Genomic DNA, 14,645 nt, shown 5'->3' on the forward strand with positions numbered 1-14,645 from the left:
TTTGATAGTGAGCGTGGGTGCTGCAGGATGGGCTGAACAGTTGTCTACGTGGTCGCGCATATCAATGACTTAAGAGGGGGGGGATCTCCTCTAGCTCGAGCCATATTAGGAAACATTTCCTGCCGATAAACCCCTCCTACGTCACTTACAGGATCTGAAGTGCAGCACTTGTCACATTAAAAAAGTACAGCCTGTATAATCGCTCTTCTCCAAATGTGTGCACATTTACAGCTGTGTTTTTTACCTGAAGACCTACTTTTCTGCATGCCCCATTTTTCATGACACATTTTATAGTACCAATACAAAAACATTATATGCAAATGAGAAGGATAGCCTTTATACACATAGCAGGAAACTAAACTGAAGCTACATTGTAATATATATGAGTAGTCTTTCCGTCTGTAACACCATAGCCCATTGTGATGGACTCCTTTTTATCTTCTTGCACTGTCTTATATGTATTTATTAAGACTAACAGGTCGTCTCGCCGCCATTGATGCAACAGTATTCACTTATTTGCTGATTTTTGCCAACACTGGAGGAGGGAATCGTGTTCTACTGCGGAATATCCCTTTGTGTGTTTTTCGCACGCCGACACACAGACCAGCCACCCCGCAGAGCTGCACAGATGTGCACAGGCAATCTGTGAGAGCATATGAGACGTGGGAGTACAAGAGCCACGTCGATGTGAGTGGAGGAGGGGGTGCTGGTGGTGGTGGAATTCACTGCATTAATCTGAAAAGCGTGTCGTGATTCTAGGCTCAATGTATCTGATTTTGAGGGCTTGGCCAGGGCTATGACTCAGTGTATCTATCTGTATCAATTATATAGTTATCAATGTGCTCAATAATAGTCTTGTTCAGACCTTCTGTCTTGGGTCCAGATGATGTAGCCTTAAATTCAGATTATGTAACATTGCTGTGACTTTAAGAATGTGTTCCAAACCTTTAAGTTATTTGTGATCAGATCTGTGATGATTAATGTTAGATTAATCAGAGAGAAATCAGTTATGGTTGAGATGATAAGAAGTGACAAGGCAGCACTTCATCACAGTCAGTGAGGTGGTAATAGAGGATTGACGTACATGCTGTCTACTGCACACTGTTCTACCTCCCACCCCAAGACATTCACACCTGTGGTAGCTATATTTAGAGCTGTATTAATTTGATTGAATCACACAAGACACATATTTTTAATTATCAGACACATCCCTGATTAAAATGAGCACATTTATGAATTGCTTAATCAGACTTTCCCAGCAGATGCCTGTTAAGAAAATGTATTTGTTTGAGTCTTAATAGGAAAAACAGCCAAATGGATTCCTGCTGGTTCTAGTTTATTTCCTCAAACAATGGTTACCACATTTAACTGTCTTGTGAACTGTTTCAAATAAAGCTACATTAGACCCCTTGTCGCATGTTATAGCCTTGAATTGAACATAAATTCTGATCAGTTTGACTAAGGATTTTTGAGGCTTAGTGAAAGCATCCAGTATTTCTCAAGAAAAAGGTTAGAAAAAAATCACATGTTGTGTAACAGGGATATACAGTATTTTTAGCCATGGTGACTGTGGTGGTCTGGGAATAGAGACGTCTGTCTGTCAGTCAGTCAGTCAGTCAGTCCACCACTTTGGTCCAAACTGAAATATCTTTTGGATGGATTACCATAGCATTTGGTTCTGACATGCAAAATTGTAATTTATTTATGTTTAGCCCTAATAAGCCAATGTTAGCATGCTAACACTCCAAGCACAGCTTGAGGGGTCCTGGCACCCCAGGTTGGGACTCAGGGGACTATCCTAGAACATACACCCAGTTTGAACATCTGAGCAGTGTGAAAGGAAAACGCAGAATAATGATGAAATTACACCTGGGGGCTACAAAAGTAATTAGATTGCAAATTATTTGTACTTAATTACTTTCTAAATATTGGTATTCCAGTGTGTCCCACTATTGCTGATGGTGTTTGTAAGGACATCTGTGTGAATGCAGGTGTGTGTGTGCGTGCACTGCCTGCTGAAATAAGCAGGTGTCACTCCGTCCAAACTGGTGTGCATTTCAGCAGGGTTGAGGTGGGCCAGCTGGTTGCCAGGCAACCAAGTTTGGTGTCGCTCATATTACACAGATCTCCATGTCTTCAGTCTTCCTCTCTTTCCCTCAGTGTCCTAGCCAGGAGCCATATCTCCATTTGCCATTATTGGATACCCTCTTGAGGACCTACCGAAGATACTTTTGTTTATAAAACTTTTTGTTGATAGTAATTCTTCTCCAAGCATCAAGGTTTCCAGCTGTCAGTTGCAGATTTTGGTGCTCTGTGGCTCTCAGGATGCAGCAGCTGGTATTGAAGGTCCTCTGCTCCACTCTGCTGCTTCTAGCAGTGGTGCCCTCTGTGTCCTCACAGTCAGGTATGGGTCCATCCACATCTCTGACATTTATTTTCTTATACTGTAAGACCACGTCAGTGTACCAGAAACATGTTGGTTTGTCTTGCCTCCTTTCCATGGCTCTTTGTTTCAACTAGAGTCTGATTTGATCTCTTTCAAGGGTATTTATTTGACAATATCTCTGCTCTTATAAAAAAAAAAGAATAAATGTCTTATAACCTGTAATGATGGCTTGTTCTCCAGTATTTCTCACAAGCTGACAATAAGCAAAAGTGTGAGAGGCGACTGACAATCTGCAAGCTTTTCTTTGGCATTACTTAATTTTTCCTACTCACTTTCTAAGCAAGTCGCCTATTCTGACATTGCCCAGACTGGAGCAGTTGTCTTGCAATAATTAAGCTGCTACAAAGCTTCTGTGGGAAAATAATTGTGCATTAGCCAATCAATTTGTTTTGAGCAACACTGCCAATTGACTACCAGTGTTGTCCCTCCTACAGATTGTTCTCAAGCCGAGTCATGTGACCTGTGCGTCGGAGACTCCATGCTCAACCTGACAGGCTGTGTCTGGAGGCTTTGTCCAGATGGTGACCCGCACGCACGCACGCGCACACACACACACACACACACACACACACACACAGATGAACACACCCCTGACCTCTGATAGTAATTCAATCATCATAGCTGCTGTAACATAAGCTTTCCTGGTTTGTACAAGGTGACTGAATTATTTAGTATGCCAGGAATGCACACATGATACACACACACATACACACACACACACACACACACACACACACACACACACACACACACACACACACACACACAATAAAATGCTTGTTCTCTCTGTCTCAGGTAATGATACAGGCATGTGTGTGACTGATGAGGGCAGCTCAGCAGACAGTGCCATGAACTGTAGCTGGACTAGAGTGTCTGAATTGTGCACAGGTAGCAAACAATCCACTCCAAAATTAACACAAGATATTTCTCTGCAATGTCTGTGACTTTTTGTCTCTTCTGCATGTTTTATTTCAGTTGTAGAGACTGTAGCTGAGGGAGAAGGCAAAAGTGACTCAGGTAAATTGCACTGACTCTACCACCCCCTCCCCTCTCTCTTGCGTCATACATTTATTATTCCCATAAGAGCTGAGTAAAATGCTCCCCAATGCCACTCATGTCATTTCCACCAGTAAAAATCCCTGTCCCTGCTTTCTCAGAAACAAAACTGACACTCTCTTCTTTTCCCACCCACCCTGCTTTCATGTAATTTCCCTATGAACCCATCAAACTCTTCTTTTCCTTTCTCCCCAGGAGATGGAGGCAGCACCAACTCAGAGTTCTCCCAGGCCAAGTTTGATATGTCCAGTTTCATTGGCGGCATCATACTTGTGCTGTGTGTGCAGGCAGGCGGCTTCTTCGCCATGCGCTTCCTCAAATCCAAAGAGCAGAGCAACTATGACCCCATGTGAGTTTGTGCATGTAGGTGTTAGAGGACAGAGAATTTAGCGTGACTGCATCAATTTAAGCGTGTGCATGTCGATGTGTCTGTGCCACCATGTTAAGTGATGGTCTGTTGGTGCAACAGCAGCCTCTAGTGGCAGGAGTGATCGATAGCACCCAATATACAACGTGATTCACCTTTACCGTCCCTCTAGATTGTATTCTGATCACAAACTCCATCTGTCTATATCAAAATGATGTCTGTGTTCATACAGAGAGCAGCCACAGTGAAGACAAGGTGTATGAAGGGCAAACAGACGAGGGTGGAGGACAGCAGAGCAGTGACTCATCGAGTTGTGACGACAAGAGTTTTTTTTTCTCTGAGCCCCTGTCATTTTTGGTTTACTCCCCATGTGTACCCCTGGGGGATGGGTGTGTTTATAAGAGGACATTTTTCTCACAATACTGCGTTGTGTAACGAGTGTCTGTGCATGTGTTCACTGTGTTTGTATAGTATTCATATTTCAGAGATATTTTGGCTGATGGTGTTACATACATACACTTTTTGTTCCTCACAAATGAGGAACAAAAAGGATCTGATTTTCTCAGCGATATACATTTTCACCAATACTACTACTACTGTTAAGTGTTTGTCCACCTACAAACAACAAGCAACTATCAAGTGAGCCGTTCCAACTGTGTAAACAGTACAGCGTGGTTGTGGGAAAGATTGATATACTACCATGTAGACTGTAGGTCAGACAAGGTCATAAGAGGCATTTTAAAATTTATTTTAAAGAACCCTAAAATAGTCCAAAATTAGACTCTGGAGATTTTGTCCATCATCTACAAATACTTTTGAGTTATATGTGGAGCTGCATAACTTTATTATTGTGTTTTATTGAAACCAAAATATAAAATATTTATGTATGTTATATATTTCTTTCATTTGATAACTTGCAGTGAGTTATATAATTGAGCTGTTGACCTTAATGACCTCCTAGAGGTTCCGGTTTTTGGGACATAGAAAGTTAGACTTTATTATTTAACAAGGCCCAATCGTTGTTGTAATTGTACCTTGGACCTTTAAGCTTCACGACTACACACTCCCCTGATTTGTGTGTTTTTGTTCTGACTTGTCAATAACTCAGAGCCTTTTTTATAAATTAATTTTCATGGAGGAGATTTCTATTTTGACTGCTCATATTTACATTGCATACACATCAGCTTTAACCATTTCATAGCAGTTCAAACATATGTGATGTGAGCATGTTTGCTCATGCTAATGCTGGTTATGTTGATCAAAATGAATTTTTTGTGATGCCATTAGAATGGAAAATGCTTTAAAAGGCTGGGGCCTGAATAAAGTACAGATAAACACCTTTTTCTGTGTTTGTTTGTGTCAAGTTTGCGTTCTTGCATGCAAACAATGAGTTGGTAACAGTTAATCACAGTAAGTGATTGTGCAGTAGGCTATGCGTTGAGTGCATATTTACCCATGCCAGCAGAGTTTGAACTAGCTCTAACCTGGGTGTGACTAGAGACCGCGGATACTTACCCAGTATCTGCAGATAAGAATAACCTATTAATCTTCACATATCTGGGAGTCAGTAGGGATTCCCAGCATGCAGCAGGCCACAGCACTGGTGGAGGCCTTTAGGGGGGCAGCAGGATGGCTGGCTGAATACATCAGTCTCTGTCTGAGCCAGGACCCTACAGGCTTGAAAAAACCCATACAAAAAGGTTTCCCAACTGGGCAGACTGTGGCTGTCATCCAAGTCTGTTGACAAAGGACAGGACTGAATACAGGTCCTTTTCCCTCTGAATTCACTCTGAATACCCTCCCCCAACACACACAAACACATTTCCAATGAGATAAAGGGAAGCCTAGCACACAAATTATCACACTAAAGCTTAGGCAGGCTTTACGTGCTGCTGGCTATTAAAGCAAGCATAGATCTCTGTTTGTATGTGTGTCTGTGTGTGTACAGTAGATTAGGTGCAGTTGCAGTGTGTGTTTAGCAGGTGTGGAAGGAGGAAAGTTACATCCCACCTCCACCCTGCCATTCGGTAAAACATCCGTGTGTGTGAGTCATTTCACACAGTCAAACACACACATACACGCGCGCACACACACACCCGTGGATTTTCTGTTTGATCCGCCTCATGCTCAGCTCCCAGCTGACCGCAGCCCCTCTGGAGGGCGTGGTCACTGCGTTTACGCTTCACACAAACCTCGACACACACCACACTCATAACAACTTTTCGCCAAACTTTTCACTGATGGAACTTGCGGAAGCTGTTAAGTAAGGTAACACAGTTTGGGATTTTGTGTTTTTCTCTCTGCGTATTTTTTTAATGAATGTGATTGGGGAGACGTTTTGATCTTAAAGGAGGAAAGTGGCGACAGGTGTCCTCTCGCGCGGTGTTCACGATGAGGAAAGTGCTGCAAAGGCCTATTTTTCCTAAAGGGAGACTTCATGTAAATGATCATGACAAGACGCATTAGTAATCTTCCAAAATATAGCTTCAAATATTACATCCATCTTACTCTTACTGCACTTTACGACAGGAATATTATTATGAAGAAAATATATTGTGCTGTGGTGCACTCGATGCATATCCTGTTTGCAAATGTTTTAACCGCTTGGACAGGAAAATCGCACTCAGCGGTAGCTAGCCCAAAGGCAGTGGCCACATACTCTCAAATACTAATGTTACTATATTATGGTACCGCTAACATGCTTCTTATGTGTCATAATAGTGTTTTATATTGTGTTTTTTCAAGCATTTTGTTCTTCAGGCCTCAAGAATTTATGAAACAACGGAAACACTGAGGACTGTGCTTCTTTTTAAAGGACCATAGGGCAAAAAGGTTAGAAAGCACTGGTTTAGCAAACAAAAATTTTCCCAGTATATTTAATATACTATGCAATATACTGTCTTCTGACTGAGTCAAAAATGAAAATGCCCAAAGTGACTCCTTGCAACATGTACACTAGACATTGTTTAGGCTTCAATCCTTTTTTAAAACCTCTACAATTTTTATTGTAGGTGGAGATCAAGAGCTGCCCTGTGTTTATTTAAGGTCTGTGGTTTTGCTTCTCACTCAAGAGATGGAGGGGGAGCGGGCGCGGGCAGACTCTACTCTTGACTTGAACCACCTGACAGAAGAAGAGCAGTCCACCATCCTGCAGGTCTTGCAGCGTGACTTGGAGTTGAGTCGTCTCGATGAAGAACGTGTAAGGTCAGAGGTGACTATTTATCCTTTTTAGGTGCCAGTTTTGTCCAGTAATATACACTAATGTACAGACAGGGGAAAAATGAAAGGAGTGGAATTGCAGTAACACTTACATTCAAAGAGCACAAGTCACAGTCAAGTCAGAGAATGTGATTGGAGGATAATGTAGTGCACCTGTAAGGAAGAATCTTTGCATGATCTACATAACAGTGACGTGGACCTTGTCTGTGAAATAGTGGATGATGACTTGGCATTATTTTACAAAAACCTTCTTGGACCTAATTAATAAGCATGCACCTTTGAGAAGATTAAGAGTCAGTGGTAAAGACAGCACATGGTTTAATGAATCTATATCATCCTGTTTTAGAGAAAGAGAAAAGGCATGAGCCAAGGCTAAAAGAAGGTACAGTACCAGCCATTAACAAATGCATTAAATTGAAATTTTTAAAAAGTGAATACTACCTTTAACTTTTTAGAAGTTGGTTAAATCTTCATCATAGTCTATAACTGCAGCTGTATCATTTACAAATGATATTATTACTGCTCTGGATGATGAAAAATCACAATTTTTTGATTTACCCAAGTGTTTGATTTAGTGTATCATGGTCTTCTCCTTCAAAGACTGAAATGTATAGGTTTTATTGACCCTGTGCTAAATTGTTTTTTGAAATATTTGACTGGGAGACCTAGATGTATGTTCATTGAAAATCATTACTCTGCACCTCTAACATCAAAGAGGGGTGTTCCCCAGGGATCTTTATTGGGACCAGTTTTATTTTGGTTCATATAAATTGTCTTGGTGTAGGATTAAATCCAGTAAAGGTACACCTCTTTGTAGACGACACTATTATTTATTCAGTGTAGAAGTGGCAATGTATTCTTTAATGACCACTTACTTACCTAAAGCAGTCACTTTTAAAATAAAAATTTTTAATTTTAAAAAGACCAAATGTATGACTTTTACACAATATTGTCCATCTCCCACTGATTGTAAGGTCTTAACACTAAACCTTGAGAGGGTTACCTCTTACAAACACCTTGGCATCTGGCTTGATGACAAGTTGACCTTTGGTGTCCATTGATAACCTCCAAAAAAAGCCCATTTTGTTTTTTTTCCTTTTACTGCTAGAAAAAATATTGGTCCAAAGTACTTTAAATTTTAGATATAGATATTTTCTTTAAAAAACAAACAAAAAACTGGATGTAGTCTATGATACTGCCTTGCGGTTTGCAACTGGTGCAAGCGTCTGTACACATCATTGTAGCTGATATAAATGGTTCAATGGACTGTTTATCCAGTTTATGAAGACATTACTCCAGTTACAGCTATAACACTAGATTGTCAGAGAAAATTCTTCTTATGGTCCCAAACACCTGAACAGAGCTGGGTAAATGTGCCTTTTCCTTTCACATTCTGCATGCTTGGAAGGCAGACTTGGAATCGTTACTCTTTCTTGACATGTTCAAAAGTATTTTCAAAAATAGGTTTTGACAGAACAATGTTGCTTTTAATTTGCCTTGATTTTTAGCCCTGTTTATGTTTTTGTGTGACGTTATCTATTCCCTTTTGTACTTTTATAGGAAACCTTGACCAGGGCTCCCTGGCAAAAGATATATTGTATCTCAATAGGACCTTTCTGGTTAAATAAAGGATCCACATTTTTAAAAAAGCATCATCATTCAGCTTTGTTTCTCCACTCCACTGTTTTCCTTTTAATTTTTATCCAAACCTCAGGAAATGGAGAAGAACTACACATTTTCACAATTTCCCAGAGTAGAAAGTAAATCTTGATGTTTGAGAAGCTTTTTAGCTTGGTAATTATTTTAAACAATAAATTATCAACATTCTTGCCAATTCATTTTCTGTAGATTAGTTAATTGATGAATGAGTTGACTGATTGATTCAGCTGTACTATCAGGGTAGTCAAAGAGAAATAGTACAAAACGGCCTGTTAATGTACATAGAAACTTGGCAAGTCAAACGTTGTGTGTGTTTTTTTTCATTAGTAGAATTGACTGATGTCTTTGTCGTTTATACGCTGAGTACGTTGCATGACAGAAGTGACGACAGTTACTATTTAGTTTGTGACATAGGCTGACATCTGCTGACTTTTTCTCACAAGGAGGTATGCGATTGTTTGCTGTTAAACTTGTCCCTGTGTCACGCTGCAGAAGCCTCCAGGAGACAGGGACAGACGCGACACGTCTGCGCACACTGTCGGGGGCATGGTTCAGTGAAGAGCGCAGCAAACGCCATCGCAACCGGACGTCGGGCAGCGCTCTCGTCCACTCCACCATACAACACAGGAAGACAAAGAGCAGAGGTCAGTTTCCAGTTAATGTGGTGCTACTATTACTGGCCTGTGGGGCTGTTTTTCCTACTGTTGTAGGGATATCCCAGTGAAATGCTCTGCTTGTTGTCATTGTAACAGATGTGCCATTGGCTGGACTGTTTAATGGAGAGATAGGGGAAACCTCCCACAACAACAACAACAACAACACCTCACCTGAGGCCGAGAGAAGACTGACGGACAGCAAAGAAGAGGAGAGTGAAGGGTTAGTGAGGGTGCCTGTCACAGAAAATATAATTTCATTGTGTGTATCTGCATTTTCCAATATCTGTTGTTTTTTCAGGAGTCAAGGAATATCAAAACCTACACCCACACCCAGAACAAAAGCACCCGTTGCACAGGTCTGTGTGGTGTGTACATGCTTGCTTTTTTTTCTGTGCTTGAATTTTTTTTAAACCTAAATATCAATAAGTCCTCTTCAATTCCAGGTTCTCCTGCATAGAAATAGTTCCTCATCATCCAAAGGTACGGAAGTTTCTCTCTCAGTGCCTCTGTAGCTCTCTGGCAGTCTCTTATTATTATTATTATTATTATTATTATTATTATTAACAACTCATCATTCTCCTCATAGAGTGTGAAAGGAAAAGTAATGGCCACTCAGAGGAACCTGAGGTGATTATAACACACACCCATGTTCACAGATTACACTGCTTTGAACGGGCCAATTATTTCACTTCATATCAAAGAGACTCCACCGACACTGAGTATGCAACATTTTTAAAAAGGTTTTAAAAAGATTTAAATCAATCACACATTTCATTCTTTTTACATGCAATAGTAGAGCATAATAAAGTAGTTGAAGGATATGATGTATAGGGAGAGGGTGACAACTGATAGACGATCAGTAGTGATGCTATTTCTCAGAATAATGTGTGTGCGTGCGTGCATGTTTAGGAAGCCTTCAATGGTTACAGCGAGGACACTGACTCCTTAAGCAGCAACCTGACAGAGGCAGATCCAGCTTCACTGAAAACCAGCAGCTCCACCGGCAGCATTCAGTCAGGCTACACGGTACACACACACACGTGCACATTTGATTAACGACGCAAGATGACTCAGCTCTGGACAATGACGTAAGAGCTGATCTCTGTTCTGCGTGTCTGTATGTGTGTGTGTTATGTAGCTCAGTGGAAGCATGATGAGTCTGTTCAGTACGGGGGATTTTGAAGCAGTGGAGGTGAGGGGCCGTATCCAATTCTCATTGGTTTACAACACCCAGAAGGAGGAGCTGCAAGTGAAAGTGTGTCGCTGCGAGGACATTGCATCAGCACGCAAGAACCGCTCTGACCCGTAAGTCAAAGCGCATGGGAGGGTGCATCTTCCAGCGACAACGTCACATACAAAATCAGTCAAAAATCTCTTCTGTGTGTGCATTTTTGACAGGTATGTAAAAGCCTATCTCTTGCCGGACAAGTCGAGTCACAGTAAGAAGAAAACTTCAGTGAAGAAGAAGACCCTAAACCCAGTCTATGATCAGACTCTCCGAGTGAGACGCTCTCATTTACATATTACATAAAGTGGCAGCCTTCACAGAAATCTTCCACTTGTCCTTCAGCTCTCCTCCACGTGTCCCGCACCATGCACTGCAGTCACTCCAGTCTTGAAGATCCTTTCAATAAATTACCAAATTTTTGGTTTACATCTTGTCCCTTATGGTGGCAGAGAAGATGTTATGCTTTGTCCTGCATGGTCTGATTCTAGTTCTCATCTTCTCTAGTATAAAGTCCGCATCGGAGAGCTGCGGAGCCGGACCTTGAACCTGTCTGTGTGGCATGCCGTGTCCCTGGGGAGAAACGTGTTTCTGGGGGAGGTGGAGGTGTCTCTGGGCCTGTGGGACTGGACCTGCACTCAGCCGCTGTGGCAGGACCTGCAGCCACGGGTAGGGAAGAGTAGACGTGAATGATTTGCATGCAAATACACAATCATGCAGTCACATAAATGACCATGTGAGTTTGAATAATCCTTGACAAATATTTACCAAAACACTATGATGCCCTGTGTTTACACTTGTTTAGTATCAGAGTGTCTGTGTGACAGCAGTTTTGCAGCTTTGTTGGAGACACAGAATACAGGGAGGAGTGTCTCTTGTGTCTGGGAGAGCTGAAGGGAGAAGAAGACATGCTGTGAATTTCAACTAAGGTTTTATGTAATCGTAATCTTTTCCTGCTTCCACACTCCTGCCTCCCCTCCCCTTGCTTTTTCTTTCTCTCTCTCTCTTCATGTGTCTTTTCTTCTTCCTTTATCTTTTTCTCTTTTCTCCCCACCCTTTTGCCCCCCATCACAGGTTCATTTGAGTCCAGACTCCATTAGCAGTCGCGGGACCATTATGCTCTCTGTTAAGTTCATCCCAGATGGATTTGAGGGTGAGCAGAGCACACACATATTTGGATACAAGTTATCTCCTACGTCAATCACACATGTCTCATACTGTGTGTGTGTGTGTGTGTGTGTGTGTGTGTGTGTGTAAGGTGGTGGTCTGCCTCTGACAGGAGAGCTTCACATCTGGCTTCGGGAGGCTCAAGGTCTCCTATCCAACAAAGGGGGCCCTATAGACTCCTTTGTTAGAAGGTGTGTCCACTCTGCAACATATTTCCTGATCAGTTATGCATCCTTACAACAATTTTTATTTGTAGAACAGGACACATATATACTGTGTGTGTGTGTGTGTGTGTGTGTGTGTGTGTGTTAAAAAAATCCAAATAATTTCAAAGGGTTCACATATTTTTTTCTGAATTTAACTGTCTCATAATTTTCACCCCACAAGCTACATACTCCCAGATGCTAGTCGGCAGAGTGGCCAGAAGACTCGGGTGGCAAAGCGCTCCATCAGTCCTACCTACAACCACACCATGGTGTATGATGGCTTCCACACCAGCGACTTGAGAGACGCCTGCGCTGAGCTGACTGTCTGGCAGCGTGAAGGGTTAAAAATGCGCGTCCTAGGAGGGATTCGTCTCAGCTGTGGAACTGGTGAGCTGTTAATAATGTCCCCGTTAAGAAGACCAGCCAACTGACACCCTTTGTGACAGATGATATAATAAGCAACCAGATAGGGGAACAGAACTCCCATCCTCACCTTGTTCTGAAAGCAGCAGTCAGTATTGGCGACAGTTAGTTCTCCTGTGCTGCAGTTATGTGGTTACCAGCCTGGACTATGTGGAGGACATCTTATCAAGCACCTCTCAGATCCGGGCTGTTGTTGGCTTTTTAAATTAACTCATGTTTGTCTTGGGCTGTCTTCTATAAGTCAGTAGGCAGACATGACTCTATATGACAAAGGTTCCTTGTAAAATTCAGCTTTGCCAACATCTCCTAATTCCTGTGCTGAGCTGTGATTAGATATCCAGTGCTAACTCATGGGTCCACGGACATTTCCTAGGCTTGTTGGAGGGCAGCCGTTTCTGCATCAGGGAATGGGACATTAAAGGGTTTGTTTGACTGGTTGGTTAATTTTATAGTCAGCTTTGTACCTGGTGCCATAAAAGTAGTTTTATGCTTCATCTACAGCGGTGTTTTGAAGCGGTATAGTGACAGTATTTCAGTCCAGCTCTTCACATTGCATTGCATTTTTTCCTGTTGGCATTTCAGGAATTTCAGATGGCCATGTCATCAGAGGGAGGTCATTTCTAGGTTACCTGAGAGTGCCTCAATGTTACTGTGCATTGCTAAAGAAACAATGCTGATTTAAGATTATGTAGTTGTTGTGAAGTAGTTTGCCTCAATACAGATGGTGTTCTTTTGCTAGTTGGTGTTACTGTGCCTTATTAGTAGCACTCAAGATCAAACCACTGATAGAGCAGCCACCTCTGTCTCATTGTGGGTTTCCTGAAGGAAGACGATGTCAGTAGAGTGGTGGGAACTTTGATGAGGTATTGCTTGTCAAAAACAGATTCTCAACATAACGTTGTAGTAATCAGAAGGCAGGACATACTTCTGTAGACTTTGGGGATTGTTTATTGGTTGTGATTTCTCAATTTGGCTGTCAGGCATTGTCTTGGATTTTAAGCTTAGTTTTTATTCTGTTGTAGAATCAAAAGCTTCTCCAGGTGAGCCTGCACTAAAGATAAAACACGAACACTTGACTTTCATGTCTTATGCAAGAATATATAGTAGGCCTATATGTATACAGTAAGTTTGCATGTACATACAGCAACAGTGGTTGGTTGTTTGGATTGTTTCCATGGCCTCATTAAGCATAGCATCGTTTCTCAGTGTGTGGATTGTGGTGAATGTCTTTAATATAAATATTGAATAATTGTGTGTTTTTTTCATGGCAGGTCAGAGTTATGGGGAGGCCGTCAGCTGGATGGACTCCACCGAAGAGGAGATCGCTGTGTGGACCTCTATGATCGAAAACCCAAACCACTGGATCGACACAACACTACCAATCAGAACTAACCTCTCCCATCGGCCTGAGTGACACACTTTGTCCACAAACACACATTCATGCGTGTGTTCATATAACGGCTGGACTGAAAGGACATCCTCAGCACATCGCCACAATTAACCTCTCTGTCACAATGATATGCACAAGAACTGTTTCTGTTTTTACACACACACACCCAGAGGAGGCAGTAGAGGTGCAATTTTGTGAATTAATGGCATAGATATTTACAATATTTAGTTTTGAAACCAAATCTTTCTGCATTTAAAATGTTTTACTTGTACGTTTTGGTTCGGTCTCTTTTATCTGACAAAAGTGCATTTGTAATCCATTGTAGTTTCTTAATTAAATTTCAAACATGAACTGAATCGCCCTTATCTTATTAAATAAAAATACCACATCAAGCATAGATCATTTTAAGAAATGAATAACCACATATTTATTTAAGGTTGTTTCCCAGCCTTCTCAAAATCTTTGGCACAAAAAATTGGCCTAATCACTTTCACCCTTAAGGAACATGTATGCTAATTACTCAGACAATTATTAAGATTTTGAGGTGTCATTTCTGTAATTGGATGGGACAGAAAAGGCTTGTGGTTACATGTGTTAATTTTATTCCTTTTGATGGATTAGCTAACTACCACCTTGTGGCCAGACTTTTATACTTTTTATACTATACTCAGGCAAATTACAGATGGGGCAGTGAAGCATAAGGTCAAGATCACTAGAACATAAGAGACAATGTTTTGTAATTTGTCCCGAGTTTTGTTTAATTTTTTTTAACGTCAAAAGAATCTATGTACATCAGGTAGCCATCCAACCTTTTAACATGAAATGGCGTGA

General features: G+C 41.4%; 2 protein-coding genes across 5 annotated transcripts; both read left to right on the forward strand.

Moving 5' to 3' along the window:
- Window positions 1–2,101: 2,101 nt before the first annotated feature.
- On the forward strand, window positions 2,102–5,199 carry cd164l2 (CD164 sialomucin-like 2). Its single transcript, XM_038725237.1, has 6 exons — window positions 2,102–2,404; window positions 2,881–2,967; window positions 3,242–3,334; window positions 3,422–3,463; window positions 3,698–3,851; window positions 4,102–5,199. Exons 1-6 carry the CDS (start codon window positions 2,326–2,328, stop codon window positions 4,115–4,117), a joined length of 471 nt encoding a protein of 156 aa, XP_038581165.1. The 5' UTR covers window positions 2,102–2,325; the 3' UTR covers window positions 4,118–5,199.
- An 815-nt stretch (window positions 5,200–6,014) lies between these two features.
- On the forward strand, window positions 6,015–14,189 carry sytl1 (synaptotagmin-like 1). Of its 4 annotated transcripts, none has more exons than XM_038725537.1 (16): window positions 6,015–6,137; window positions 6,630–6,701; window positions 6,941–7,073; window positions 9,240–9,391; window positions 9,500–9,623; window positions 9,702–9,759; window positions 9,847–9,883; window positions 9,990–10,030; window positions 10,313–10,429; window positions 10,542–10,708; window positions 10,802–10,904; window positions 11,136–11,297; window positions 11,703–11,781; window positions 11,887–11,986; window positions 12,183–12,388; window positions 13,696–14,189. In XM_038725537.1, exons 3-16 carry the CDS (start codon window positions 6,943–6,945, stop codon window positions 13,836–13,838), a joined length of 1,620 nt encoding a protein of 539 aa, XP_038581465.1. In that variant the 5' UTR covers window positions 6,015–6,137; window positions 6,630–6,701; window positions 6,941–6,942; the 3' UTR covers window positions 13,839–14,189. The 4 variants fall into 4 exon arrangements, with proteins under 4 accessions (XP_038581465.1, XP_038581464.1, XP_038581468.1 ...); XM_038725536.1 differs by having other exon boundaries at window positions 6,031–6,137; window positions 6,615–6,701; XM_038725540.1 differs by lacking the exon at window positions 6,630–6,701 and having other exon boundaries at window positions 6,062–6,137.
- Window positions 14,190–14,645: the final 456 nt, after the last annotated feature.

Source organism: Micropterus salmoides, unplaced genomic scaffold (genome assembly GCF_014851395.1).
Source record: "Micropterus salmoides isolate LMB-PRFRI ecotype aquatic unplaced genomic scaffold, ASM1485139v1 Ms_hic_scaffold_17, whole genome shotgun sequence".
In the NCBI taxonomy this organism is placed as follows: domain Eukaryota; kingdom Metazoa; phylum Chordata; class Actinopteri; order Centrarchiformes; family Centrarchidae; genus Micropterus; species Micropterus salmoides.